The sequence below is a fragment of the Puma concolor genome, chromosome C2 (genome assembly GCF_028749965.1).
Source record: "Puma concolor isolate L17-30 chromosome C2, mPumCon1.1.hap2, whole genome shotgun sequence".
NCBI classification, from domain to species: domain Eukaryota; kingdom Metazoa; phylum Chordata; class Mammalia; order Carnivora; family Felidae; genus Puma; species Puma concolor.
This window is the reverse complement of record NC_141675.1, coordinates 84,765,923-84,791,828: the sequence shown is the minus strand read 5'-3', so window position 1 is coordinate 84,791,828 and position 25,906 is coordinate 84,765,923. Positions and strand designations below refer to the sequence as shown.

The window sequence follows — 25,906 nt, the reverse complement described above, 5'->3', positions numbered from 1 at the left end:
ATACATTTTTTTAAAAAAATTATGTTTCAGAGTTACTCAAAATGATTCTTCTCTGTTTGTGTCAACAATTTGATAGGGTCATCCCATTCATTTTGCCTTAGGTTTTTAGTGTTAGCTTTTCAAATTTGTTTTTTGTATTCCTTTATGTAGATATTATACACAAATATATATTGTATAAAATATAAATTTATAAATTTAATAAATTATATATAATGTATAAATGATAAATTAGATAAAATGTGTATTATGATTACATAAACTATCTGCATGGTTCAAAAGATCTTAAAGGTCTTAAATCCATAAGACAAGACGTTTGGGAGAGTCAGGCTCCTATCCCTCTTTATCTACCTTGTGTAATCTCTACAAGAATCATTTTTGTTTGCTTTTGATTTATTCGTACATTTAACGGATACAAAAATTATATATGATATCCATATCTGTATCGCATGTATACAGAAGATTATATATATTTATACTGCTGTTTAGATGACAGGGATATACCATACACATTTAACTTATATTTCCTGGTGTGTATGTTTTACATGCTTTATTTTAATTGAAGTATAGTTGACATAGAATGCTATATTAGTTTCAGGTGTATTTATATACTTAACTGTGTTTCATAGAGAGTCTTTCATAATGGGATATAGAAATAGTTTTCGTGTGTGATTTCAGCTGTATAGTAAGTACTCTTGTGTATGGTGGAGCCATTGTTTATTCAACCAATTCTCTATTGAAGTATGTTTTTTATTATTGTTTTTTAGTGTTTACTATTACAGATAGTGCTGAAGTAAAAAGGCTTGTTTGTGCATATGTCTTTTCATATTGCCACCAGTTTATCTTTGGCATTGATTTCGAGAAGTAAAATTGCTGAGTTAAAGGATGGATGTGTGTATGTACTTTTGCTAGGTACATATTGCTAAATTTCTTTCCATGGAGATGGTACCAACTTGCATTTGCACCAGAAATTGTGAGAGTGCCTGTGTCTTCATGGTCTTGGCAACAGACTATGCCGGCAAACTTTTAGATTTTTCTAATTAGATAGACGGACAATGTTATATGTATATATTTATTTATGTTTTCTTTTTTAAGGGAATAACTTGACTCTTACAGAAAAGTTGCCAGAATAGTTCAAATAACTTTTTCCCTGAGCAATTTGAGAGTATGTTTCCAAACTAAAGGCTCCATGACTCTTACATATTTTAGTGTGTGTTTCTCAAAGACAAGGACGTTCTCCTACATAAATGACAGTGTAGCCGTTAATATCAGGAAGTTAATATTGATATATTAATAGAAACTGATGCTCAGACCCTATTCGAATTTTCCCAGTGGTTAATGTTCTTAATAGAAAAGGATTTGGGATCACACAATGGTGTTGTTCAACATATCTCTTTAGTTTTCAGTCTTCCCTTGATTTTCATGACTTTGATTCCTTTCACTCTGATTATTTTGTAGAAAGTCTCACAATCTGGATTTGTCTGATGTTTCCTAATAGTTACATTCAGGTTATGCATTTTTGGCTGGATATCACAGAAGTGATGCTATGTCCTTGTTGCTTCCTCTCAAGTGCTGCGTAATTTAAATTTGTCCTATTACTGGTGATGTTAGTTTGGATTACTTTGCTAAATAGTACCTGCCAGGTTTCTCCACTGTAAATTTACTCTTTTCCCCTTTGTAATTAATAAATATTTTGTTGAGAGATCCTTTGAGACGATATAAATAAACTATCCTCATTAAATTTACCCACTAGTTGTAGTATCCATTGCTATTTCTTGGCTAAATTATTACTTTGATGGTTGCCAAATGGTGATTTTCTAATTTTATCTTTTCTCCTACGTTAATTGTAATGTTACTGTAGGAAAAAACTATCTTTCTCCTCATTTATTCATCCATGTGCTTATATCATATGGACTCATGAATTCCTATTTTATTTGATGGGTTATAGTTCATTTATCTTTATTTACTGTGATGCTCAAATTGTTACACATTTAGGCAGTGAAAGCCTGTTAAATTGGTTGTGATGTTTTTTCTTTCTCCGTATTTCCTTCAGCAACAAAATGTTCTAGCTTAAATGATACTTTTCTTGGCCCAGCCTTATAATCAGCCATTTCCTTAAGGAACAACGATTCTTTCTGGGGAGAGGAATAGAATTTAGAAACCAAAATTTGGGCACTAGATATGCACATTATTATTGGGGTTTCACTGCTCCCAGGCCCTCTCAGAGAACAGAATTAGTGAATATATGTATATCAAAAGATAAGCAAACGTAGTTTATATATACGTGTTCTTACATACACATACATTTACATCTATATTATTTCCCTATTTATCTATTGAAAACTGTCAGTTTCCATTGGTGTCTCTAATTCTAATCTAATACCAAAGAGTTTATTCTAGGTTTATTTCCATCTATATTTGTAAGTTCCTTTCTTTATGAGAAACCTGACTCCTATTAGCCTCATTATATCTACTTATTCTATCAATCCCTGCTGAGCGGAACCCAACATCCATCATTACTGATGCCCTCCCCTACTTCCATGTAGACCCCTTTTTCACCCTTCTTGGATTCCAACATCCCACACCAGGCCACTGTCACCAATGTGGCCCTTCTCTCCCTCCTTGGGCTCTGACACCCTGCACCAGGTCATGTAAACACCTGTCCATTCTGCTTAGGCTCCAAAACTGGCAGCAGGCTGCCCCCACACCCCACTCCACCCAACCTTCTGCAAGAATGCCTATCTTATTTAACCCCTCTAGCTTTGGGATTGAGTAAGGAAGGAAAAAAGTAAAAGAAAGCAGACGGGAGGAAAGGAAGGAAGGTAGGTAGGAGGGAAGGAACTTTCATTTTTTAAATTATGAGTAAGAATGAGATCTCTTCAAATGTTTAGCATGCCATTTGCATTGTGCGTATGCCTCTGTGTGTATGTGTGTGTATGTGTATGTGTGTGTGTGTGTGTGTGTGTGTGCATGTATGAACTGTTAACATCTCTAGCAATTTTGCTATAGTCACTTGCTGTACATCTCTTTTTTCAGGAATTCTTTATATATTAGGAATATTAATCTTTTGTAATGTACTGTAAATTTGAAATACGTTTTCTAAATTTGTCTTTAGGTTTTTTCTCTGTGTTCATTTTATGCAATTTATTACTTTTTTCTCTTATTGTTCTCAGATTTTGAATCAACATTGAGGAATAGTTTCCTTTTTTAAAAATATAATGTATTCTCAAGTTAGCTAACATACAGTGTATATAGTGTGCTCTTGGCTTCAGAAGTAGATTCCCACGATTCATTGCTTACATACAACACCCAGCCCATTCCAACAAATGCCCTTCTCAATGCTTATCACCCACTTTCCCCTCTCCCCTACCCACCCCCCCATCAACCCTCAGTTTGTTCTCTGTATTTAAGAGTCTCTTATGGTTTGCCTCTCTCGCTGTTTGAAACTATTTTTCCCCTTCCCTTCCCCCACGGTCTTCTGTTAAGTTTCTCATATTCCACCTATGAGTGAAAACATGATATCTGTCTTTCTCTGCCTGACTTATTTCACTGAGCACAATACCCTCCAGTTCCATCCACGTTGCTTTTTCATTGATTTCCAATTGAGCTAGATGTTGGACTACATTGTTGTGAGAAAAAAATCTGACTTGACTCTGCCATCTCACACTTTCAGCTGGAGTCCAAGAGCTGGAATCACGCTTCCTGGTACCCGGAGATCTATTAATTTTGACGGGGAACAAAGTGCAAATGCCATGCGATGCCATCCTGATTGATGGCAGCTGTGTGGTAGATGAAGGCATGCTGACAGGTACGGTTCTGTCTCACGACTTACAGCCTTGGCAAGCTCTCCCAGGTTCCTTCTCTATCAGAACAACCGTGGCAAAGCTGGAGCTTGCTGTGGGATATTACACTCCCACAATTCTTACTTGACTGTCCTGCTCTGGATGGGAGAGTTCAAATTAAAGCTGCTTTCTGTGTCCTAAGTTTGATACAGTTGTAATTTTCTGAGTGCTTAGCATTTTCTTCTTGAACAAAGGTTATTGCAACCCTGTCGCTTTACCTTAGAAGACTGTAGAGATCATTAGACATTTCAAATCATCTGTGACTTTTATGTTCAGTATTTTCATATAAATTATATCTTTTGATAAACTTGGAAGATATGAAAGCTATTGATGACATCCTGAAACCCAGAAGGTCAAGTCCAAGCTCTTCCCTGCCTTGGCTTGAATATGTGAAAAGGTTCACGACAAAGGATTTGTCACACATCTGCTGCCTGAAAACACACTGGGACTTTAGGACTAATTGAATTTCATTTTTAAGTAGTATGCTGCTAGAGCAGGGAGGGACCTTAGAGGTCACTGCATCTCATGGATATGGAAGCTGAGGTCCAGAGAGAAGAGACCTTGAGATCACAGTGCTTCGAGTTCTCACGAGTGCACATTTGAGGAGATGTTGTGCCAACATTTCTGTAAGATAAAGAAGAATCATAAAGTTTTTTTCACAGATGGACTAGGGGGCTGAGAAGACACATTGACATACTGTGGTTCCCACTGAAGCCAAAATTGAATCCATTTCTCTAGGACAGACCAGGAAGGCATGAAATGGAGACAAGAACATGTATCTTTCTTCTATGTAACTTTACCAAAAAATGTTTTTTATTTTTTTATTAAAAAATGTTTTTTTAATGTTTATTTATTTTTGGAGACAGAGAGACACAGAGCATGAACAGGGAGGAGCAGAGAGAGAGAGGGAGACACAGAGTCGGAAACAGTCTCCAGTCTCTGAGCTGTCAGCACAGAGCCCAACGTGGGGCCCGAACTCACGAACTGTGAGATCATGACCTGAGCCAAAGTCAGACACTCAACCGACTGAGCCACCCAGGCATATGGTCTCCCCCCACCCCAATTTTTTTAATGTGTGGCAGGCCATGTTTCTTCATATAAGGAATCCGTAGATTTGTAAAATTCCTTTAGTGCTGGGACCTCAGCAATGCTAAGTACCTTTCTTCTGGCAAAAAGTGGCCCTACTACAGTGGGACATATCTCTGACTTTGTACTGCCCACTTTTCAAAGGCCAGTGGAAGGCTTTACAAGGTTTATTCCACAGATCAGACCCTAATTGCTTCCTCAACGTCATTCACCACCCTGTATTAGCACTTCAGCCCACTGCCATCTGCTCCTTCCATGTCACTGGCAGCAGTCACCCATGTCCCAATTGCCAAACCCAATGGATTCCTTAGATTTCTCTTCTTGTTGACCTCTCTGCTGCTTTTGATGATTCTGACCATCTTTCCCTTTGGAAAACTCTCTTCTCCCTAACTGTCCAAGATAGCGCCATGTCCCATGCTGCTCCTGATTGTTGGTAGTGCTCAGAGCTATGTCCTAGTCCTATCCTCTTCTATCCTCACTCTTGGTCCCTCAGTAATCTTCTATCTCCTGTGACTTTAATCATAGCCTGTAAGGTGGTGAACTTTGACTAAATGTCTCTGGTCTAGGCTTCTCCCTTGAACTCCAGACTCAAATAAATAAATAAATGCAAGATGTCTCAACATAGCCATTCCACAAGACATCTCCAACTCATGGTGAACATAAAGCAACTCTTCCTTCCTCCTATAATCCCTGTGTTGATGACTAATCCCACCCTCTTCTCATTTCCCCAAGTTGGAAACCAAGAAGCCATTTTGAATTTCTCTGTTCCTATGACCTCCCAATATAAAATTCTCCCCAAGTTTTGTAACTTCTTACCTTCTTATTTCTCAGCTCCCGGACTTCCTTTTACTCTCACTGCCTGCTGCCATAAGTCAGACCTTGTTCTCTCCATCTGGATGTCCAGCTTCCAACCTCACCAGACTTCAATCCATTCCCTGTACTGCAGATAGAGTACTCTCTCTCTCTTGTACATGAATATGATATTACTCTCCTGAATAAAACACTTAAATATCTCCCTACTCCCTTCTGCCACTAATGCCTACAAAAACCATGTAAACACTTAAATATGTGCACCTAGGGCCTCCCTGCTTTGGTTTCCTGCACAGGTCTCATGGCCCCTCATTCCCTATGCCCCACATTCTGGACCTCACAACTTGCTATTCTAGCAAGGCTATTTCTAGCCTTCTTTAATGTCCGTGTTGGATGTTACAATACTTATAGTATTTATAATACCACATTATTCTTATTTATTGGGACTACAAATCTCCTAAAAAACAATCTCCTTGTATCCCTAATACCTAGGGTTGTCCCTGCCACCCCCTGCAGGCTTATAACAAACATCCACCGCATGCCTAGTGAGTGCATACGTGATTTAAATGAGATGTTTGTTTTCTATAGGAGAAAGTATTCCAGTCACTAAAACTCCATTGCCCAAGATGGAGAGCTCCATGCCCTGGAAAACGCAGAGTGAAGCCGATTATAAAAGGCATGTCCTTTTCTGTGGGACAGAGGTTATGCAAGCCAAGGGAGCGTGCTCCGGGACCGTGAGGGCGGTGGTGCTACAGACTGGTGAGTGAGCGTCCCTTCTTTGGTTTGTTACTTTAATGAAATATTTTTGCTCAGTGTGTCTAGTGCCTGAAATCTATTAGGTAAGCAATAGTCTTTCGATAACAAACCAAACCTATTAAAGTTCCATATTTCAAGTGTGAATTGCACTATGGCACATGCCTTTTAGTCAACAAAATACCAATGACAATAATTACTATTAACGTGTTTTGTAGTTTAGAAACTATCTCTATATATCAAACCTGCACAGCAAAGATGCTTGTTCCCACTTCGTACATAAATAGGCTGAGGTCAGCACAATCTGAACAAACTTAAAAAAAAAAAAAAAATCACATAGTCACTGACAGACCTGGGTCTAGAATTTAGATCTTTTAGCCCCAAATCCCAAGTTTTTTCTAGCCAGGGTTAGAAATTGAAAACTTGAGGGGTGCCTGGGTGGCTCAGTCGGTTAAGCGTCCAACTTCAGCTCAGGTCATGATCTCACGGTTTGTGGGTTCGAGCCCCGCATTGGGCTCTGTGCTGACAGCTCAGAGCCTGGAGCCTGTTTCGGATTCTGTGTCTCCCTCTCTCTCTGCCCCTCCCCCACTCGTGCTCTGTCTCCCTCTGTCTCAAAAATAAATAAACATTAAAAAAATTTTAAAAAAGAAATTGAAAACTTGACACTGAAAAGTATTAGAAATTAAGTCCATCAGTATTTACTGGGTCCTATGGTATAATTTCAAGTAACGTGCGTGTGTTTGTGTGTATGTGTGCGTGTGAGTCATTTCCTTAAAATGAAGTTATACTGGGCAAGGCTGTGTTCTGATCTCAGTGTGGTGGTTTCCTATCTCTGGGTCGCATTGATTTTGAAAGTAGAGAGAAGAAAGATCAGAAGGGAATAGGCTCTGAAAAAGTAAGATAGTTCCATTGTAGCACTCAGGTGTCTTCCCAATTATCCTTTAATTGTGTTTGGGTTTAAGCACTGTTGAAATATCTCTAGAGAAAAACAAAGGCCATGTTGAGGCTTAGAAGCGTGCTAGTAGTAGGATTTGTCATCCTAAGAATGTGGATTGTGTGTTTGTCACTTCAGGATTCAACACTGCAAAAGGGGACCTCGTGAGATCCATTCTGTACCCGAAGCCAATGAATTTTAAGCTTTACAGGGATGCCATCAGGTTCCTCCTGTGCCTTGTAGGGACAGCAACCATTGGGATGATCTATACTTTGTGCGTCTATGTGCTCAGCGGGGTAAATTGCTTTTGTTCTTTTACTACATGCACACGTAACACTCATGGAGGTATAATTTATACTCTGCGTGTTAACCTTAATCTCAGCCATGGTTTGTAAACCTGGGAAACAAAGCCAAACGCTGATACCTGCACATGTACTCACAGTTCGCCAATATGAGAGATTGATCCCCAAGTAATACTATAACAATCAGAACTAGAGGGGCAAAACGCTGTTTCCTGAGCTACCAACAGTGCCTCTCATCTTGTACACTTCTTACACCATTTTTTCCTTTTCGATCTGAGAATATGTTTATCCCAGTAACGTACTTTTTGGCGTTATTAAATAAGGAGCCGAAAATAAAACCTGGATACCCCATGTTGGCGAGGCCATGGCAAATTTGTACATTGTTCTCTGCTGGTAGCAGCAATGAATCATTACAAACTGTTTCATTGCACTTTGGAAAATCTATGAGAGCCATAAACCGTGCATACTTTTTGACCCACTCAAATCATTTCTGGGAATCTGACCTAAGGGAGTAAACAAAAGGAGGAAAAAAGTCATATGCACCAAGCTCTTCAGGACTGATTTACCTGTAATAGCTGAAGAGTGACTTTATGTCCCAGGAGCCTCCAGAGGAGGTGGTGAAGAAAGCCCTTGATGTCATCACAATTGCGGTCCCTCCTGCTCTACCTGCTGCTCTGACCACAGGCATTATCTATGCCCAGAAGAGGCTGAAGAAGAGAGGCATCTTTTGCATCAGCCCCCAGAGGATCAATGTATGTGGACAATTAAACCTTGTCTGCTTTGACAAGGTATGTGTGTTTCACCCTCATTATCATTGCCATTTTATCATCGTTGTCATCGGGTAGAGGCGCTTCACACTTTTCTGGGGCAGGAAACACAGGATGTGTTATCTGCCTTCCTTTTATCTCTGGTTGGATGTGTAATATAGGAAAGGCACGTCTCTTGAGCTTCCAGATTCTGGGGTTTAGAAGAGGGAGAGTAGGTACTGAATAAGCGGGTCTTTGAAAGTCCTTCCAGCTCTAGTATTTTCTAAAACACAGTTAATTAAGGTAGCATTCCGTCCCTCCCCAGACAAAACCACATACAAGGAACAAAACTTAAACCCTTCACTATGGTCCCTGCTTGACCACTACCATGGTCAAGAATATTGCCTAGCATATAGTCAGTGCCCAATAAATATTTATTGGTTTAATAATGAATAAATAAATAATGAATAATAATAAACAATGATGAATAATAATGAATAATGCATAATGATGAATAAATAATAATTAATCATAATAAATAATGAATGAATAAAAAAGGGAAGAATTTATTTAACTGTATTTTACTTGGGCAGTTGCACTTGGCTATAGGAAAGCTCCCATCAAATCCTTACTGTATTTTCCCATCTGTAGTATATTGCTTAAAATTATTCTTGACTATATGCCAGTTATTCCCAACCAGCCTCTTATTCTACCTCCTCCTGAATATATTCTTTGGGTCTGGTGTCTGCCTATACTGAGTGAGGGGAGGGGCTGTGAGAGGGTAAGGCAGGGATGATGGGCTGTTTTGTGTCCAGGTCTTCAATTATAAAGGGGATTGGTGACTGCAGAGAGAGGTCAATGCCTTTGAAAGAAGTTTAACATTACAGTTCTCCTGGTAAGGAAAGGCACAGTCCTGTGGGCCATGGGAGGAATGGCAAGTTTGGATAAGGGATCTAAGGAAATGCCTAAACCAGGGCCTTTACTGGGGTCTCTATGGGGAAGGCAAGTCAGGGCAGGGTAAACAGCTTATGACTGGCTAGTTTGAACGATTTGGGTGAGCTTTGGGCTGCAGGGTGGTCTCTGGCCCTTGGCCCCAGGATGATGAAGGCAGAGGACTATTGCCTCCTGAGGAGTAGGGGCCAGGTAGATGATTAGTTTGCATGTCAAAGGCACGCAGAGTCCCTTACTATCTCTAAGAATTGGCTAGCCCAGGAGATGGAGTCTTTCCTTAGAAAGGTTTTTTAAGATGTCAAATCATCATAATATATAGAAAATTAATACAACACAAGGGTATAATAGGCAGGTGAATATGGGCAAATGAGTGGATTTAGGAAAGCAATAGAGCCGGTGGTTTTGACCAGAGCAAGACGTCAGTAATGGGAGAGGTTTGTACACCTTTGCTATCTGGCTAAGACATTTGTACATACCTTCCAGGCAGTGCCGAACCTTTGAAAGTGGTTTTGGGTTCTGTTTATGCTTTTTCAATAGTTGTTCTCCTTTTTCTTACTTTTGTTGTGGCAAAATGAACATTCCATAAAATTTACCGTTTTAACCATCTTTAAGTGGCTTTAAGTGCACTTACATTGTTGCGCAATCATCACCGCCATCCATCTTGAGAATTGTTCTATCTTCCCAAATGGAAACCCTGTGTCCATTACACAGGACATTGAAGTTCTTGAGGACAGAAAAGTAATAGGATCAGAGCTATATTACATGGTTACTGGACTATCAGCAAGACCTACCACGATCAGAAGGCTAACATGGCTCTTGCCAGCATTTCTGAATTATTTTGTGATCCAATTAGCATAACAAAGAAGAATGTTCTATTTGTGGGGTCATCTCATCCCTGCACTTGGCAAAAGAAGCAGGGGTGGGACAAATCATTATGACATGAATTTGCATAAAATAAGTAATAATTAGGGGTAATTATCATAATTTGCTCTTACTCTGTGTCAGACATTAAATCAAGCACTTTATTTGTATTATCTAATTTGAAGTTCACAATAACCTCATCCGATTATAAGCACATTGTACAGGTAAGGGCTCCGAGGTTCAGAGGGATTAAATAACTCTCCCAGGTCATACAGCTAGTGTTTTAAACGAGTCCAAGCTCTTCATCATTATCCTGTACGGAGAGAAATACCAAAAAGCACCCTCTTTTACCTAACAGGTGTCAAAGAGCAAACCACCTGTTTAGAGCAGGGAAAAAGTCTACTCCCATTACTTATTTCTGATGACATACTTTTATCTTCTGCTGTAAAACCTGGGACTCACCCATTTTATAGCTCTTACAGGCTTACCAAGACTTTCCCATTAGATCCTCACAACCAGCCTCTGAAGTCTGTAAGACAGATACAGTTTTCTTCCTTTATCGCCAGCTTGGTGGTACAACTGGTAGGAGCCGTCCAAGCTTCTGCCGAGGACCCCAGGATTCCCACCTGACTGTGTCCTTCCTTGAGGTGCTGATTTTAGTAACGTGTTTGTGACATGTATTTTCCTGTTAAAACATACCTTAGGGGCTGTCGCTTCAGAGTAAACCGAGCCCTCGTTTCTGTTTAGACAGGCACCTTAACAAGGGATGGTTTGGATCTCTGGGGAGCCGTGCCCTGCGATAGGAGTGGGTGAGTACCTGGGACTGAATGCACTGGAGTTTCTCTTTTCCCAGAGAAAATACTCTGCATTTTCTCCTGAAACTTAATAATGAAGACATTTTGGCTTCAGAGCAGTCGGTTGCCAGAGTGCCTTCATGTAATGTCTCTGGAGCACTTCCAAGTCTTACTGAAACATGCATAGCTCCCTACACCCTATCCCCTACCCCATTCCACTCGCAAACCTAGGAGACAGAGGGGTTTCACGTCTTTGCTAAGATGTGATTTGTAGAACCATTTTTACATTTTTTTTAATGTTTATTTAGTTTTGAGCAAGCAAGAGGGAGAGAGGGAGAGAGAGAGAGCAGGGGAGGGGCAGAGAGAGAGAGAGAGACACAGAATCCAAAGAAGGCTCCAGGCTCTGAGCTGTCAGCACAGAGCCCGAGATCATGACCTGAGCCAGTCAGATGCTTAACCAACTAAGCCACCCAGGCACCCTGCAAAAAAATCTTAAAACTGTAATTTGCTGTCAGCATATTAGTGAGGGGCCTGAAGTTGACCCAGTGTACCTGATTTGGAGAATACCAGGACACGGTCCCTCAGGGAGGTAACATTCCTTCTACAAACTGAAGCCTTTCAGTTTGCCTGGAAGGAGAACACTGCACTGACTTGTGCACAGTGAGTTTCAGGAAGAGCAGCAGCCGTGAACCCGTAGCTAATGCACTCATTTTCCTTGGTATTGCAGTTCTGGAAACTCCACCTTTTGGGTGCAGGGCAACTCCTCCTTTCTGGCCAGAAAAGACTCGGTTTTTGGCAATTTTCAGCTTGGGGTGGTATGATTTGCATGGCTCTCTTGTGTGGCCCTCTTGTGGGCATGTCTGACATTGCACCCCCCCCCCCCCCCCCCCCGCTTTTTCTGGTCACTACCTCCACTTGCGAACAGAACACGAACCGTCTGACTTTTACATTGTTTTTTTAATTTTTTTTTTTTGCAACGTTTATTTTTATTTTTGGGACAGAGAGAGACAGAGCATGAACGGGGGAGGGGCAGAGAGAGAGGGAGACACAGAATCGGAAACAGGCTCCAGGCTCTGAGCCATCTGCCCAGAGCCTGACGCGGGGCTCGAGCTCACGGACCGCGAGATCGTGACCTGGCTGAAGTCGGACGCTTAACCGACTGCGCCACCCAGGCGCCCCTACATTTTTTTTTTAAATGAAAGTATTTCCCCGGTATCCTCACATCCTCCATCACAAAAGCATCTAATACATAAAGGGTACATTGTGGTTCTTCTTATATGCAGGTGACCTATAATTTATCCACAAAATATTTTAATTACATGTGTGTAATACAGTCTCATATGAAAATATTATTTATAAGCAAGTCTATTTCCTGGGTTAACAAATAGATCTCAGTGCTTCTAGCCACTTTGGTCCACAGGAGAAACCTCTTCTAAATATTAAACGTTCTCAAGTTCTTTTCATTTTGTCTCAAACATAGATTTAGATATAGACCTGGTCTTCCTGTTCGTCTGTATGTTTCCATTTCAGCTTCCACAAAAAATGTATGTATTTGTTCAAATATGTGAGCATCCTGAGAGTGGTTGGTCTTTTATTTATATTTGTGTTCCTAGTGCCGTAGCACTATACCAGGCACATGGGCACACACAATAGGTGCCCAGCAAATGTTTAATTAAAATGAACTTACTATGTTCCACCTTTTTTTTTTTTATGTTCCATCTTTTGAATGCTTTTCCATTTATTGAATTCAGGCATCCTCTTATTCACAAAACTTTCTATTTCTAAAAGTAACCTGTCAGGGGCGCCTGGGTGGCTCAGTCGGTTAAGCGGCCGACTTCAGCTCAGGTCGTGATCTCGCGGTCCGTGAGTTCGAGCCCCACCTCGGGCTCTGTGCTGACAGCTCAGAGCCTGGAGCCTGCGTCTGTTTCTGTGTCTCCCTCTCTCTCTGCGCCTGCCCCGTCCGCGCTCTGTCTCTCTCTGCCTTTCAAAAATGAATAAATGTTTAAAAAATTTAATAAATAAATAAGTAAAAGTAACCTGTCAAATAGAAATAAAAACATTGATACAATGTTTAAGTTATTGATTGATTAATTAAGCCTGCTACTCTTGCTTCCTAAAAGGGAAATTTAAAATTTGAAAAGAAAGATAACATCAGAGAAAACCTACTCAATACTAGGTAGAAGTCAGCATCTGACTTACAGGCTATTAAATATCTTCTTGTAAAAGGTAAGCTCATCTTTAATAATTCTTTTCCAAAAAGTCCTGCCCAATGTGCCAGATACTTCAAGAACCATTAGAAGGCCACCTGGGCTACTTGAGCAGGATCAATCATAAACATTCAAATAAAAATACAAGGACAAGGATAAGAGAGAGTTCTATTTATTTGTTATACAAACAAGAGTTTGGCCCAGTCCCCAGGAACTCAGAATTATATAGTCAAAATTACGTAGCAATGACAATACGTGTGCCATCTTAAAAATAAGATTTTTTTTCCCTTAATCTGTGTTTGCTTTTCAGTGTGAGCTTAAGCATCTGTGTTAATCACGCTGCTGGTGATTGCTTAATGTGTACTAAAATACTGGGGGACGTGTTGGAAACCACTAAGACAACTTGAACTACTGATATATAATAATAAATATAATCAACAGGGTCAGTAATCAGCCAAGAGGTTTTTGAACTTGTAGGGAAACTTGAATGAGGAAGACAGGAAGAAATACGCCTGGATTATGAGTTAGCTCTGTGATGGGGAGGCTTTCAGGAATAAAAGGCTAGAGCAAACTAAGGCCATATTTAAAGAAATTCAGTGTCCATATCATGGGAAATAATAATCTGATCCTGGAGAACATGTTTTAAGACAAAATGTGACACATAAAAACTTTTCCAGTAATGAGTAATTAGGGTGGTAGAGAGGTCTGGAAACTGCACATTGGAGGCACAGCTAGAGGTCCTATGGTAACCCCAGAGGAAGAAGAGATAATAGGGCCACAGCTGAGCTGGTCCACAAATCTGAAACAAGAGCATGTAGACTCTGGCCCCTTGGAAGCACCTGCCCCTCTGAGGTCCCCCACGTAGGATGGGCTGCTTTGTGGACCACCTACGGTACTCCTCGTGTAAGACATGACAGCAAGGCTTCAAAGGACATGCATCTAGTGAACCTGAGGCCACACTTGGTGACTTCATCTCTGACTTAGTGAAAGAACCCTGCATGTGACAATTGGAGTTGTACCTCAGTAGGTTTTAGACGAGGCTACTTTCTATAAAAAAATGCTGGTGATGATGGACGCTAGATGTCAGGATGGAAGAGGGGGACACAATGTCCTTTTCAAAAATGCTTTTTTTTTTTTTTTAAGTTCTTTATCATTGAAGTCTTTCGGTTTTCCAGTAACTAACTCATTCATTTATTCACTCATACATTTGTTGAGTATCTGCTGTGGGCCAAACATCAGATATGTTGGAGAGAAAGATGGAAAAATGTATGCCTGCCCCGAAGGGTTGAGTGAAGGAGATGCACATATACACACACAGCTATACAATGAGCTAACCTGTGCTTCTCACCGCATTGGAAATGAAGTGGTCTGGTAGTTGGGGTGGTAGTGGATGTGTTTCAAACTAAGGGTGATACTTCTAGTTTTTTCTATACCTCTGGGATTAAATCAGTGCCAGCGAAAGAGCAAGGAAAAGAAAGAGTTTGAGACAAACCTCAAACACCTTTCTCACGCTTGCTGAATTTATAGAAGAATAACGGCTAAATAAAGCATGATTAATTTGGGGGCATTAGAAGATGCATGCCATCTTGCATGCCATTAGAAGATGCATGCCATTAGAAGATGCATGCTGCAGTAATTTTTCAACAGATATTTACTTCCACAAGCTCCATTTGAGCATGGATGGATAGACTGAAGGCCCTTCCCTTTTTTCCTTCAGGTTCCAGGAAGTCCACAGCTTTGTGTCCGGCAGGTCTTTGCCATGGGGCCCGCTGTGTGCGGCCATGGCCAGCTGCCACTCTCTGATTCTTCTTGATGGGACCATCCAGGGAGATCCTCTGGATCTCAAGATGTTTGAAGCCACCACCTGGGTAAGATCCCGCTCTGCAGAGAACCTAAGAAGCTTCTTCAATGCCAGAGCAACACAGATTTTATCATATTCAATACTTTCAATATAGAGGTACATGCAGTAGTGATGGACAAACTAATCTAAGTCTGTTTTCCTCATCTGTACAATTTAACTAATAACAGTATCTCCATTGTGGAGTTATTATGAGGATAAATGGAATGATGCATTTAAAAAAAATCCCTGATAGTGTGCCTGGGACATTGTAGGTTAACCATATTCATACAATTATTCTATATCTTCCAACTCTTGAGACAACATGATTGCTGTATAATTATTTTCCAACTTTTGAGCAATGTCTGGCTGTAAAGTTTTCTAGAACATGAGGATTAGGAAACAGCACTGTCTCCACTGCTTAGGATAACTCGTTGTTACCAAAAGTTTTATTCCTATTAATTGAATATTGACTTTGTTTCTAAGACTGGAAGAAATAAAAAGGGAAACCGTGAAAGAGCTTTTGTTGAGATTTTGCAGTAGATTTAAGAGCAAAACGTATAGTTCAGGACCAGGTCTCTGGTTTCCCGGTTCCAGTTTTGGCTCTGCTCTGACTGCTTGACCCTGTGAAGGCATCCCTCTTGTTAAAGTGTTGGCTCCCATGACCTTAAAGCAAAAGGGTTTGCATTAGATCAGCAGTGTTCATATAAAACAAACAAACAAAATGAAATAACAGAGCTGGAATCTTTTCTCCAAAGGAAACCTATTCAGAAACATTCTATTAAAAAACCAACAGTTGGAGTTGCTGTGGTTGACATAGAAGATAGACCCTGTGTAGTACAGGAAACGCTCGCCACAAGCCCACTCCTACTCCCGGAAGCCCTGTGCAGTTCTAGGCCTCAGTGATCCCCGCGTGCTACCCTGCTAAAGGAGACAGTCTCTAGGGTCCCTTCCAGCGCTAGTGGGATATGGCTCTGTAGCAGTCTGATGTCACTCTGCCAGTCCCCCCATTTCTTCTGGGTTACTGTTTTTCTGTATCTTTAAGTAGGAATTACAATTTCCTTTCTGAGATTATTTCAGCTGCTGGATGATATGATTACAAAGCATTTTGACATCTTTGGGTAAAAGGTTCCTTTGACTATAATTTAGGGTTATTATTACACCAATTACTGAGCGTTTACTGAACACTAGCCACGTACATCACAGTCCCTGCCCTGCCTGGCCCTGAGGACTATCGATTCAAATTAGACAGAGAAGGAAGGGTGGGAACAGTGTCGAACTCCGGGAAAACAAAGACAGTATGGTGCTTGCCTCACACAAGCCTGCCTCTTCATGCTCACTATTTTCAAGTTAAGCTTTTCAGAAGCGGAGAATGAACCTTTATGCAGCACATTCCAACAGAGAAAGCAGGATAAATTGCATGAATAATTCAGAGGTGTCTGCCTTGCAAGTTCTGTGGCATTTCCAATGCACTCGGAGCCCCCCCCCCACCCCCGGCCCCGTGGCGAAATAAGTCTGGTTCACCTCCATCTGACTGAGGGAGGTGACACTGAGAATACATCAAGGTGGCCTGAGGATTTTCTCAAAGAGGGGGTTTGAGCGTGGTATCAGTGGACGAATAAGAACTAAATCTCTACAAAGAAATATCCCATTTGTGAAACAGGAGATGGCGGTTTCTGGGGACGATTTCCACATCAAGGGAGTGCCAGCACATGCCATGGTGGTTAAGCCCTGCAAAACAGCCAGCCAGGTAAGCCTTGCCTGCTATCCGCCCCCAAATGCCCAGACTCAAAGGGAAATTTTTGAAGGGAAAATTTTGAAGACAGACGTGTCTTCTTTGAATTCCATAGGTGAAAATTGCTAAGACCTTGCTTCCCGTATTTGCTAAAATAAGAATTGAGGGAGTAGTGAACTCTGACTAGCTAGAAGCTATGTTGGTATGTCCCTCTCCATTCCCCCTCCCTCAACCAGGTCCCGGTGGAAGGAATTGCAATCCTGCATCTGTTCCCATTCTCATCAGCACTGCAGAGGATGACAGTCATTGTCCAAGAGATGGGGGGTGACCGGCTGGCATTCATGAAAGGTGCACCGGAAAGGGTGGCCAGCTTTTGCCAACCTGAGACAGGTAAGCGAATACACTTGTGATTCAACAGACGGATCTGTTATTTCCAGCCCAAATGTGTCCCATCAGCACATGATCTATAAATTTAATTGCCTACTGGCCGTTGCTAATTCGGTAACCCAACTGGCATCCCAAACTCAATACTTCTCTTTCTCACTTCCTGTCTTTTCCATCTTGGTGAATGGTATTACGAATTTCTGCCGCTACTCCCAATTTAGGACTCGGCCCTGATTCCTCCCTCTCTTTCAGAGCCTCTATTTTATCAATTGCTAACCCATGGCCCTCTCATTCCATCCACCCAGACCCTCATCACCTTTCCCCTGGATCACTTCAATGTTTGGTGAATCCTGGTCCCAGGTCCCCCTACTCTGATTCACCCTTCATACTGTGGCCAGATAGGTTTTTCCACCACATAGTATAACCGTGTTGTCACTTTCTTGCTGCTATTCTTTCGGTCACTTCCCATAGGTTCCAGGATAGTCTCAGACTCCTTTAGGATCACACATAAGTCCTTCATGATCTGGATCCTATCACACTTTCCAGATATGCCTTGCCACTCCTATCCTCTCTCCTCATGCTTCCCCCGAGCTGAACTCACTACTCAAGTCTTGCTGTCTTGTGTCTCTATGTTTGAGCATATGATGCTCCCTTGGCCGAAATGCCTTTCCCTTCCTTCATCTACCCACTTCCCGCCAGTATGATACAAGCACCTCGAAATGTTTCTATAGCACACAGCAATTGCTTAGATCTCATTACACTGGCAATGATCTCATTCCACTGGTTGTTACTAACCCGACAGAGATCTTTAAAGCAGGGTCTGCCGTTCAGTCTCTGTAGAGCCAATATCTGACACATACATGGTAAGTAGACTCTCAACGAATGCTTGCTGGTCAAACTGGAGAAAAAAGAATTACACACGTTTCCCATCTTTTTTTCTTTTTTCTTTTTTCGTCCTGCTTTTTTCTCATTTCAGCTTCACTGGATCCCAACCCTGACAGTATAATTACATCTAGGGTTCTCACTGACTTATTTGTGTATCTTTTACGAGGTGTGTTTTCTTGGGAAAGAGTTGGATCTGTTTGTAAAGAATTTTTCCACCGGTACCAGCGGAATAAATGTTGCATACTAATCTTGCCTTATTTTCTGAACAGTACCAACTAGTTTTGTTAGTGAACTTCAGATTTACACGACACAGGGCTTCCGGGTCATAGCACTGGCCTACAAGAAGCTAGAAATGGATCATCACACCACTGCCTTCACCAGGTAAGTAGGGAGGATTTGATAAAGCAGAATGGGTTGCTGGGCAGTGGACTGGGCGGTGGACTGAACAACACAGCTTGCTGGATTGGTGTGCATAAAATGTCTCTGAACTTGGTAAACAGGGATATAGTCATCCCTGTCCTGCCTCAGCCACAAAGCTGATGTGAACACTGGGAGAATTTCTGAGAAAAAACTGTATAAACTATAAAATATGACATCATTGTACAGCTTTGTAAAAATAGACATAGGAAATTAACCAACGTTTCAGAGAGTTTGAAATGGTGGTGACGACCCCGTTTTGAAACAAATACAAGTAGCTCATTTTTTGTTAGAGTTAGCAAATTAGTTGCTAGAAAACATAACATCTGTCTGAAAAACAATTGATAAATTTGCAACTTAATGAAACAAATGAACAGAGCTTAGACTTACACAGAATCAGAAGAGCCATTCAGGAGGTAGTTTTGAGATGTAAAAGAGGTGCCTAAAAACTACAATGGACTCAAGTATTTATGCGCTCAAATTTGTTGTTGTATTTTCCACCATTTATAGGCTACCTTGTTTATTTCACCTTCACTGCCATGTCCAGTACTCCGTGTCAGCTTCTGGGGGTAACACTGCTGTGGAGATAATCAGGACTTACTTTGTTATTTTGGATCTTGAATTTGGGAGGTCTAACAGACTTGTGTTCAAGCCTATCAGATTCAACACTCCTATTGTCATTATATTTTGTACCACTTCCTTTAAAATAAAATTCATATGTAATTTGATCGGCACGTATTTTCTATAAAAATTGGGGCGTCTGAGTGGCTCAGTTGGTTGGGTGTCCAACTTCGGCTCAGGTCATGATCTCACGGTTTGTGGGTTCAAGCCCCGCATCGGACTCTGTGCTGACAGCTCGGAGCCTGGGGCCTGCTTCGGATTCTGTGTCTCCCTCTCTTTCTGGCCCTCCCCGACTCATACTCTGTCTCTCTCTGTCTCTCAAAAATAAATAAAAATGTAAAAAAAAAAAAAAAAAAAAAAGAAATAAAGACCATGCCCTGTTATATAGTAAACATAGAAGCAAACGTGCAATTCATGACAAAAAGTCATATTTCAGTGAATGCTCAGCTGACTCCACTAAATCTAAATGAAGCGATACGTTGCTTGCCCCTGTGTGCGGAATCACTGTGCAGACTGATACAGGTGCATTTACATATCGGAGTTGCAAATACTGCCAGCAGTCTTGCTGTCAGCGAGGTGACTCTGAAATGGTTACAAACACTTGGTAAAACTGAATCAAACAGTACAATCTCTTCTCACTTTACATGGCAGTTACATTTCTGAAAAATTCAATAGAATATCAAAAGTGTGCAAAAAATACTTTGTGTTTATATGTAAAACACAGCACGGGGGAAGTATAACAATTTATATTTGTTTAATATAATATTAGTAGTATAAGATATGCTATAATAACACAGTATACCATATAGTATAATAATAGTACATTATAAACAGTATAAGCCAGTACTGAAAGTATAAATGATTTTTTAATGTCCATGAATGGATGACCTGTAAAATATTCAAGAGGCATGTGAGATGCAGGGGAATCCTTCATGGTGCATTGGTCATTGCAGGAAATCTTGCTTGGATGCCTACAAGGTTTCCAAAATGCCTTCTAGAGGCAGCGCCTCTCCTGCTGAAAACCACCAACAGGGTCCAACTCTGTCACTTCGTGAATGGATAGTGGGGTCCAGAGGGGGAAATGGCTCATCAAAGATTACTGAGTATTGGAGTCCTGAGGCCAGCTTAGATTGATCCTTAAAACTCGGGCTATTACACCTCTGGGTATTTGTTGTAATTTAATTGACTTGGGCCATTAAAGTTACTCAAGTCAGAGAACTAAGAGTGTGAACTTTGAGACTGGATCTCACATTTGAAAGAAAGAAAGAAACAAACAAACTTGGGGTCAGGTTGTGGCAGAATTGGGAATGGAACTTTGTTTCTTGGGAACCCATTGACAGATATATATTAAGACTCTGGCTATTAGGCTGCTATTTCTGATGATTATAATAAATAGTTGCATATCTACCAGTTTCAAACTCATGATTTTTGAGCTGGTGCATATAACAAAGCACTAATGGTGAAGACGGATAACCAATAGGGAATTGTGAGGGCTGTGGCACCCAGGAGAGTACATGCCTGGGCTAACAGCATTGAAATTCCAACGTTTCAAAGTCTGGCAAGATCTAAACCCTTATAGGATCCAATAGGATCTAATCTTAGGTTTCAATTTGCCCCTCCTGTGCTAAAGCCACATCACCATACATCTACTCCTAGCTTAGTTAATTTACCTAAACTTTGCTAATCCCTAATTAGAGCAGAAAATTTTTTTCTAGGGTGTGAGTGTGTGTGTGTGTGCGTGCACGCGTGCAGAGTGCTTCCAACCCTGATACCATAATTTCTTTGAGGGTTCTCAGCCCACTTTTTGCATATTTCAACCTTTAAAAACAGCCTGGATTCCAAGGACAGGAAATGTAATCTCATGGATGACAATATCCCCTTTGCATCACATTCCCCATTCTTGATTATTTTTAGATGCGTCAGGAGGAGATATACTGTCTGTTCAGGAAGCAGGAAAAAGTAGCTCACTATTCCAGGTTGCAGAGCTTCAGATCCCTCAAGAGACCACTTCTTCTCTACTTCTTGATTTATATTGAAACTCATGAAAAAAAGAATCATGCAGTGTTAGGGCTAGAAGAGATCTTGGAGATCCATTAGTTTTACTACCTTCTTTTACAAAAGAAGTAGATTACCAGACAGAGAAAGTGATTTGCCCATGGCCACACAGCAAAGGTAGTGGCAGATCTGGGTTAAGAACTAGTTAATATCCTGATTACTGTGCATGGAACCCTACGAAGGCCATGTGCCGGGGGAACCAGAAACATGAGTGCCGGGATAGGCTGCAGACTACATCAGATGGCTGACTCTGTGGCCGTTTTCTTGACCCAACCTGGTACCTTGTGGTTGGCTTATGTCATATCTCTGAAAATAGCCAAAGCCTGAGGTTTGGATACGAGGGCCACTAGAAAGTTTGGAGGACCTCATTCAGTCATCAACTAAGTTATCCTTCAAAGAGCAGTGCAAATATCCCCTGTTCCAGGAAAGTTTCTCCAATCACTGTACCCAGCAATGATTACACCTTCCTCTCTGACTCCATAGGACCATTATTTGTACCTCTTGGTACTTTTCCCAGCCTTCCATACAAACGAGGCAATCAAGTCTAATCTTTTCCTCCTGGTTAAATGTGAAATCCCCAGAATTAGGGGCTACTATAGTTTCTGTACATTCTCTCCCCCTTCTCCTTAGCCCTGTTCCTTGCCCTCATTTAGGTATTCAGTAAATGGTCATTCACTTGACAGACGGACTGGCTTTGCTTTCCATAAAAACTCTTCTGGCAGCAGAATTTCTGAAAGAGAAAATACATTTTCCTCGGCTGCTTGTCAAAGAGAAAAAAAAAAGGTCACATCAGGCATCAAAGCATTTCAACTAAGGGAACCCTGGCTGAGCACTTCCTCTGTTGGGCACCGCGCACGTGTTGTTGAGCCTGTCTCTGAACTAAGGCAGGCTTGCCCTCAGGTTGTTGAGACAGATCAGATAACAAAGAATGGCAAGAGGTATATAAACAAAATGTGTGCTACGCTGAGCTAGAGGTAAGATCCTGAGGGAGCAATTATATTTACCCCCATGGGAAGGTTTTTATGGGGACGGGCCTGTGAATTGGGCCTCGGAATAAAAACAGGCAGGGTTTCTTCAATGGCAGATCATGGTGAACTTACAACCTTTTCCGTGAAGTAAGAAAGAATGTCTCCTGGCAGTTCAGAGCAAATGTTTAGAGATGGTTGAGTACAGAACATAGCCATGGTGGCTGGTCCACCTTGTCAGGAGGTTAGGGTAGGTGAAGAATTTAGTGCTAGGTAAAGCTGGAGAGATAGTTTGGAACCAGATTATGGAGAGATTTCAATGCCAGGTTCAGAAGACTGGGGAATGCCTGGGGCGAGTAGTGCAAACTGTGCCCACTTCTGACCGCTCTGGTGGAGGTGTTAGCAGGGTCCTAGAAGCATGACTAATTCTAGTTGATGCCGCTGGCTGACACGAGACCCAGGTCTGAGACGCCTGTGGCAAGTAGGGCAAGCTGGGTCCTGCTGGGTGCTGCTTTCACCCATATTTCAGACAGAATTAGGCAATGCTGGTATGTTGCTCTTGTGTCTGCTAGAGGTGACTGGGTCTCAGATAAATGAATCATGGCAGAATTTTTGGAGCTCCAACCCCAGATATACTTCCCTGCACTTAATCCTGTGGAATGTCTTGGAAATTTTACTGAGGTGGACGGGAGCCTCAGAAGCCCCTCTTCTTTCCAGAAACATTCATACTATATGCAGAAGAACAATGCTCTCCGCTGAGGGAGGAAGAGAGGGAAGAGCTTGGCTTTAAAATAGGGGCTCTTTTGGGGTGCCTGGGTGGCTCAGTTGGTTAAGCATCTGACTCTTGGTTTTGGCTCGATCATGATCTCAAAGTTTGTGAGTTTGAGTCCCACATCAGGCTCTGCATTGGCAGTGCAGAGCCTGCTTGGGGTCCTCTCTCTCTCCTCTCCCCCACCCCCTACCGCCCCACTTGTGCTGTCTCTCTCAAAATAAATAAACTAAATAAATACATAAATAAAAATAAAAGAGGGGCTGTTTTTTGAGTCTGAGAACTCCTGGGGCTAAAATAATATTGCTTATAGGCTTGGATTCAGGAGAGACTAGCATTTTGTTTTATTGTTCTTGAGTCTCACTTACTTTTCATGTTTCCATTCTAGAATACCTCTCTGGGGGTTGCTAACAGGTGAGGTGTTGGAAACCAGACTAGCCACAGCAGAAAGAAGACTTGGGGTCATTTAGTTCATTCTCTAGGAAGGTTCAAGCAAATCTTTTGTTTAATAAATACTCTCTCTTCCAATTGATTCAGTCAGAGCAAATGTCTCAGTATCCTTCATGTCCCTTCCTGTCTTCTCTCTGCATATTTACTGGCACATATTCGGTGTTTAAGGAATGGTCCTTAAGTGGGTGAATGGGAACCACTTCTGATAGGATCATATTTGCCTTTGCTTTGGTTTTGCTTCCCCTAAGAAAGACCACATTGTGCTATTTCTTTTTTTTTTAATTTATTTATTTTGAGAGAAAGAGAGAACCAGCAGAGGAGAGGGTGACAGAAAGGGAGAGACAGAATCCCAAGCAGGTTCCATGCCATCAGTGTGGAGCCCAACGTGGGGCTCAATCTCATGAACCATGAGATAATGACTTGAGCCAAAGTCCAGAGTCGGATGTTTGACTGTGCCACCCGGGCGCCCCCATATTGTGTTATTTCTGTTCAATTATATATATGTTTCCAGGGACAAAGTAGAATCAGACCTGATATTTCTGGGATTGCTCATCTTGGAGAATCGGTTGAAAGAAGAAACAAAACCAGTTCTGGAAGAGCTCATCTCTGCCCGGATAAGGACTGTAATGATCACAGGTATATAACAAAGTTGTACATGGAAACAGAAAGAATTTGATGTGGAAATAGACAAGATCCATTCATTTCACAAAGACTGTTGACTACCTACTGTGGGTGGGACACCATTCTCGGTGTTGGAGATCTGCAACAGAAAAGGCAAAATTACTGCTCTCACCAAGTTTCTATTCAGGTGGGATGAGATAGAAAATCAATCAGTTGATCAAACAAGCAGCTGGCAATAAGAGTTATGAGGTACATAAAACAAAACAGGGTGATGTCTTAACTGGCTACTTTATATGCGGTGTCCTCTCTGAGAAAGGCCATTTGAAATAACCCCTGACTGACAAGAAGACGTGGGTCAGGCACAGATGACAATTTTTGTTAAATGTTAGTAGGAAGAGAAATGCTTAGTCAGCATGGTGTGTAAACTACCCTGAAGGCCCATTTATTATTCTGGTGGTAAAACAAAAACAAAAACAAACACAAAAACAAAAAACTGTCCCCTGTGCTTCTCTCAAACCCCAAATCAAGGGAGGGGTGAGAAAGGATCATGCAAGAAAAGTGTGTGAAATTTCTTAATGAATGCTTCTTAGTGGAGAATAGATCATTTCTTCATGTGTTCAAATTTAAGTGTGCGCCTTTCTTTCCCTGCTTTCCAGTCAGGTGCATTGAACTCTGATAGTTGTGTCGCCAAGGTACACTATTTCCCCACCAGAGCCCTTATTCCCCAGCCCATTTCCCCTGAATCCAGCTTCACTGTGGGAAGCTCTAGGATACTTCTACTTTCTCCTCTGTACCTCCCGTCTCCCATTCTACCCCCACAATACAAGAGACTTAGGGGTCCCTTTTACCTTCTTCCTTTTTAGTCCCTCAATCCAACTTGTAGGTATTGCTGAGCTAATTTACTACTTAGAATTGCCCTTACATCATGACCCGTCTGTTTCAAAAATCTTTATTTAGCACTTATTTTACACATTTCCATAATCTATCCTTAGTATTGGGATTTAGGTAGAAATAAGGACGCATCACTCTGTACCCCGCTTCTTCACTTCTTCACTCATATTGGAATTTCTGTTCTGTTTCTTTGCTTGCTGGGTTAAATTTTTCTTCTCAAGGTTTGTCCTTGGATAGGATAGAAGGATGTTATGCTCTCTAATTTCTTACATACCCTGGAGTATCTTTCTTGGCTCTGACAGGTGAATGCCCTCTTGTCTGGGTGTAGGATTTGGGGGTTAGAGTCCTGTTTTTTCCTTAATGATCTCTAGTGTTATTACAAGTCCAATTCCAGTCCACTATAGGTAATTTGTTCTCTTCTGTATACTGTCCTTTTCTTCAACTTTGGAGTTTACAAATACTACCAGAGTATGTCTATATGTTTGTCTTTTTGTCCCATTGATTTCATTAATTAATTAAAAGTAAACACTTTTAATCTATCTTCTTCCTGTCAGGGAAAGTTCTTCTATTGTTCATTTAATTATGGCCTTTGCTCTGTCTCTTCCTTTTTCCCTTCTGGAATTTCTGTTATTCACATGATAGGCTTTCTGGATTTATCTTCTCTGTCTCTTATCTTTTTTCTTGTTATTCTCATATTTGTATAATTTGCCTCCATGTTTTAAGATTTTTTTTGCATCCAGTTTTTCCAAACCATAAACTCAGGTTCCAAGATGACCATTATCTCCTTCAAATTACCTCTTAATGTTGAGATCTGAAATCACGTTTTGGGGTGGGAATAGCTCTAGAAAACCTTTTTAAGGGGGGGGGGGCATTAGAGGAGAAGGGCTACATTTGAGTTTTCTTAAGTGCACTTATTATTTGTAATGAGATAATGCAAAGTTTTTTTCTTTAATGTGTATTTATTTTTGAAAGAGAGAGAAAGAGTGCATGCGA

At 41.2% G+C, this 25,906-nt stretch overlaps 1 protein-coding gene across 2 annotated transcripts in view; it reads left to right on the top strand.

Moving 5' to 3' along the window:
- Positions 1–25,906, top strand: part of LOC112849904 (putative cation-transporting ATPase 13A4) — a 134,213-nt gene that overhangs the window by 74,862 nt on the left and 33,445 nt on the right. For both annotated transcript variants that reach the window (XM_086675021.1, XM_086675022.1), the window contains 10 exons: positions 3,671–3,805; positions 6,324–6,494; positions 7,561–7,718; positions 8,324–8,512; positions 11,030–11,091; positions 15,001–15,151; positions 16,784–16,870; positions 17,092–17,245; positions 18,394–18,505; positions 23,913–24,037. In XM_086675021.1, the coding sequence (XP_086531147.1) occupies positions 3,671–3,805; positions 6,324–6,494; positions 7,561–7,718; positions 8,324–8,512; positions 11,030–11,091; positions 15,001–15,151; positions 16,784–16,870; positions 17,092–17,245; positions 18,394–18,505; positions 23,913–24,037 (1,344 nt within the window). The remainder of the gene's footprint in view (positions 1–3,670; positions 3,806–6,323; positions 6,495–7,560; positions 7,719–8,323; positions 8,513–11,029; positions 11,092–15,000; positions 15,152–16,783; positions 16,871–17,091; positions 17,246–18,393; positions 18,506–23,912; positions 24,038–25,906) is intronic.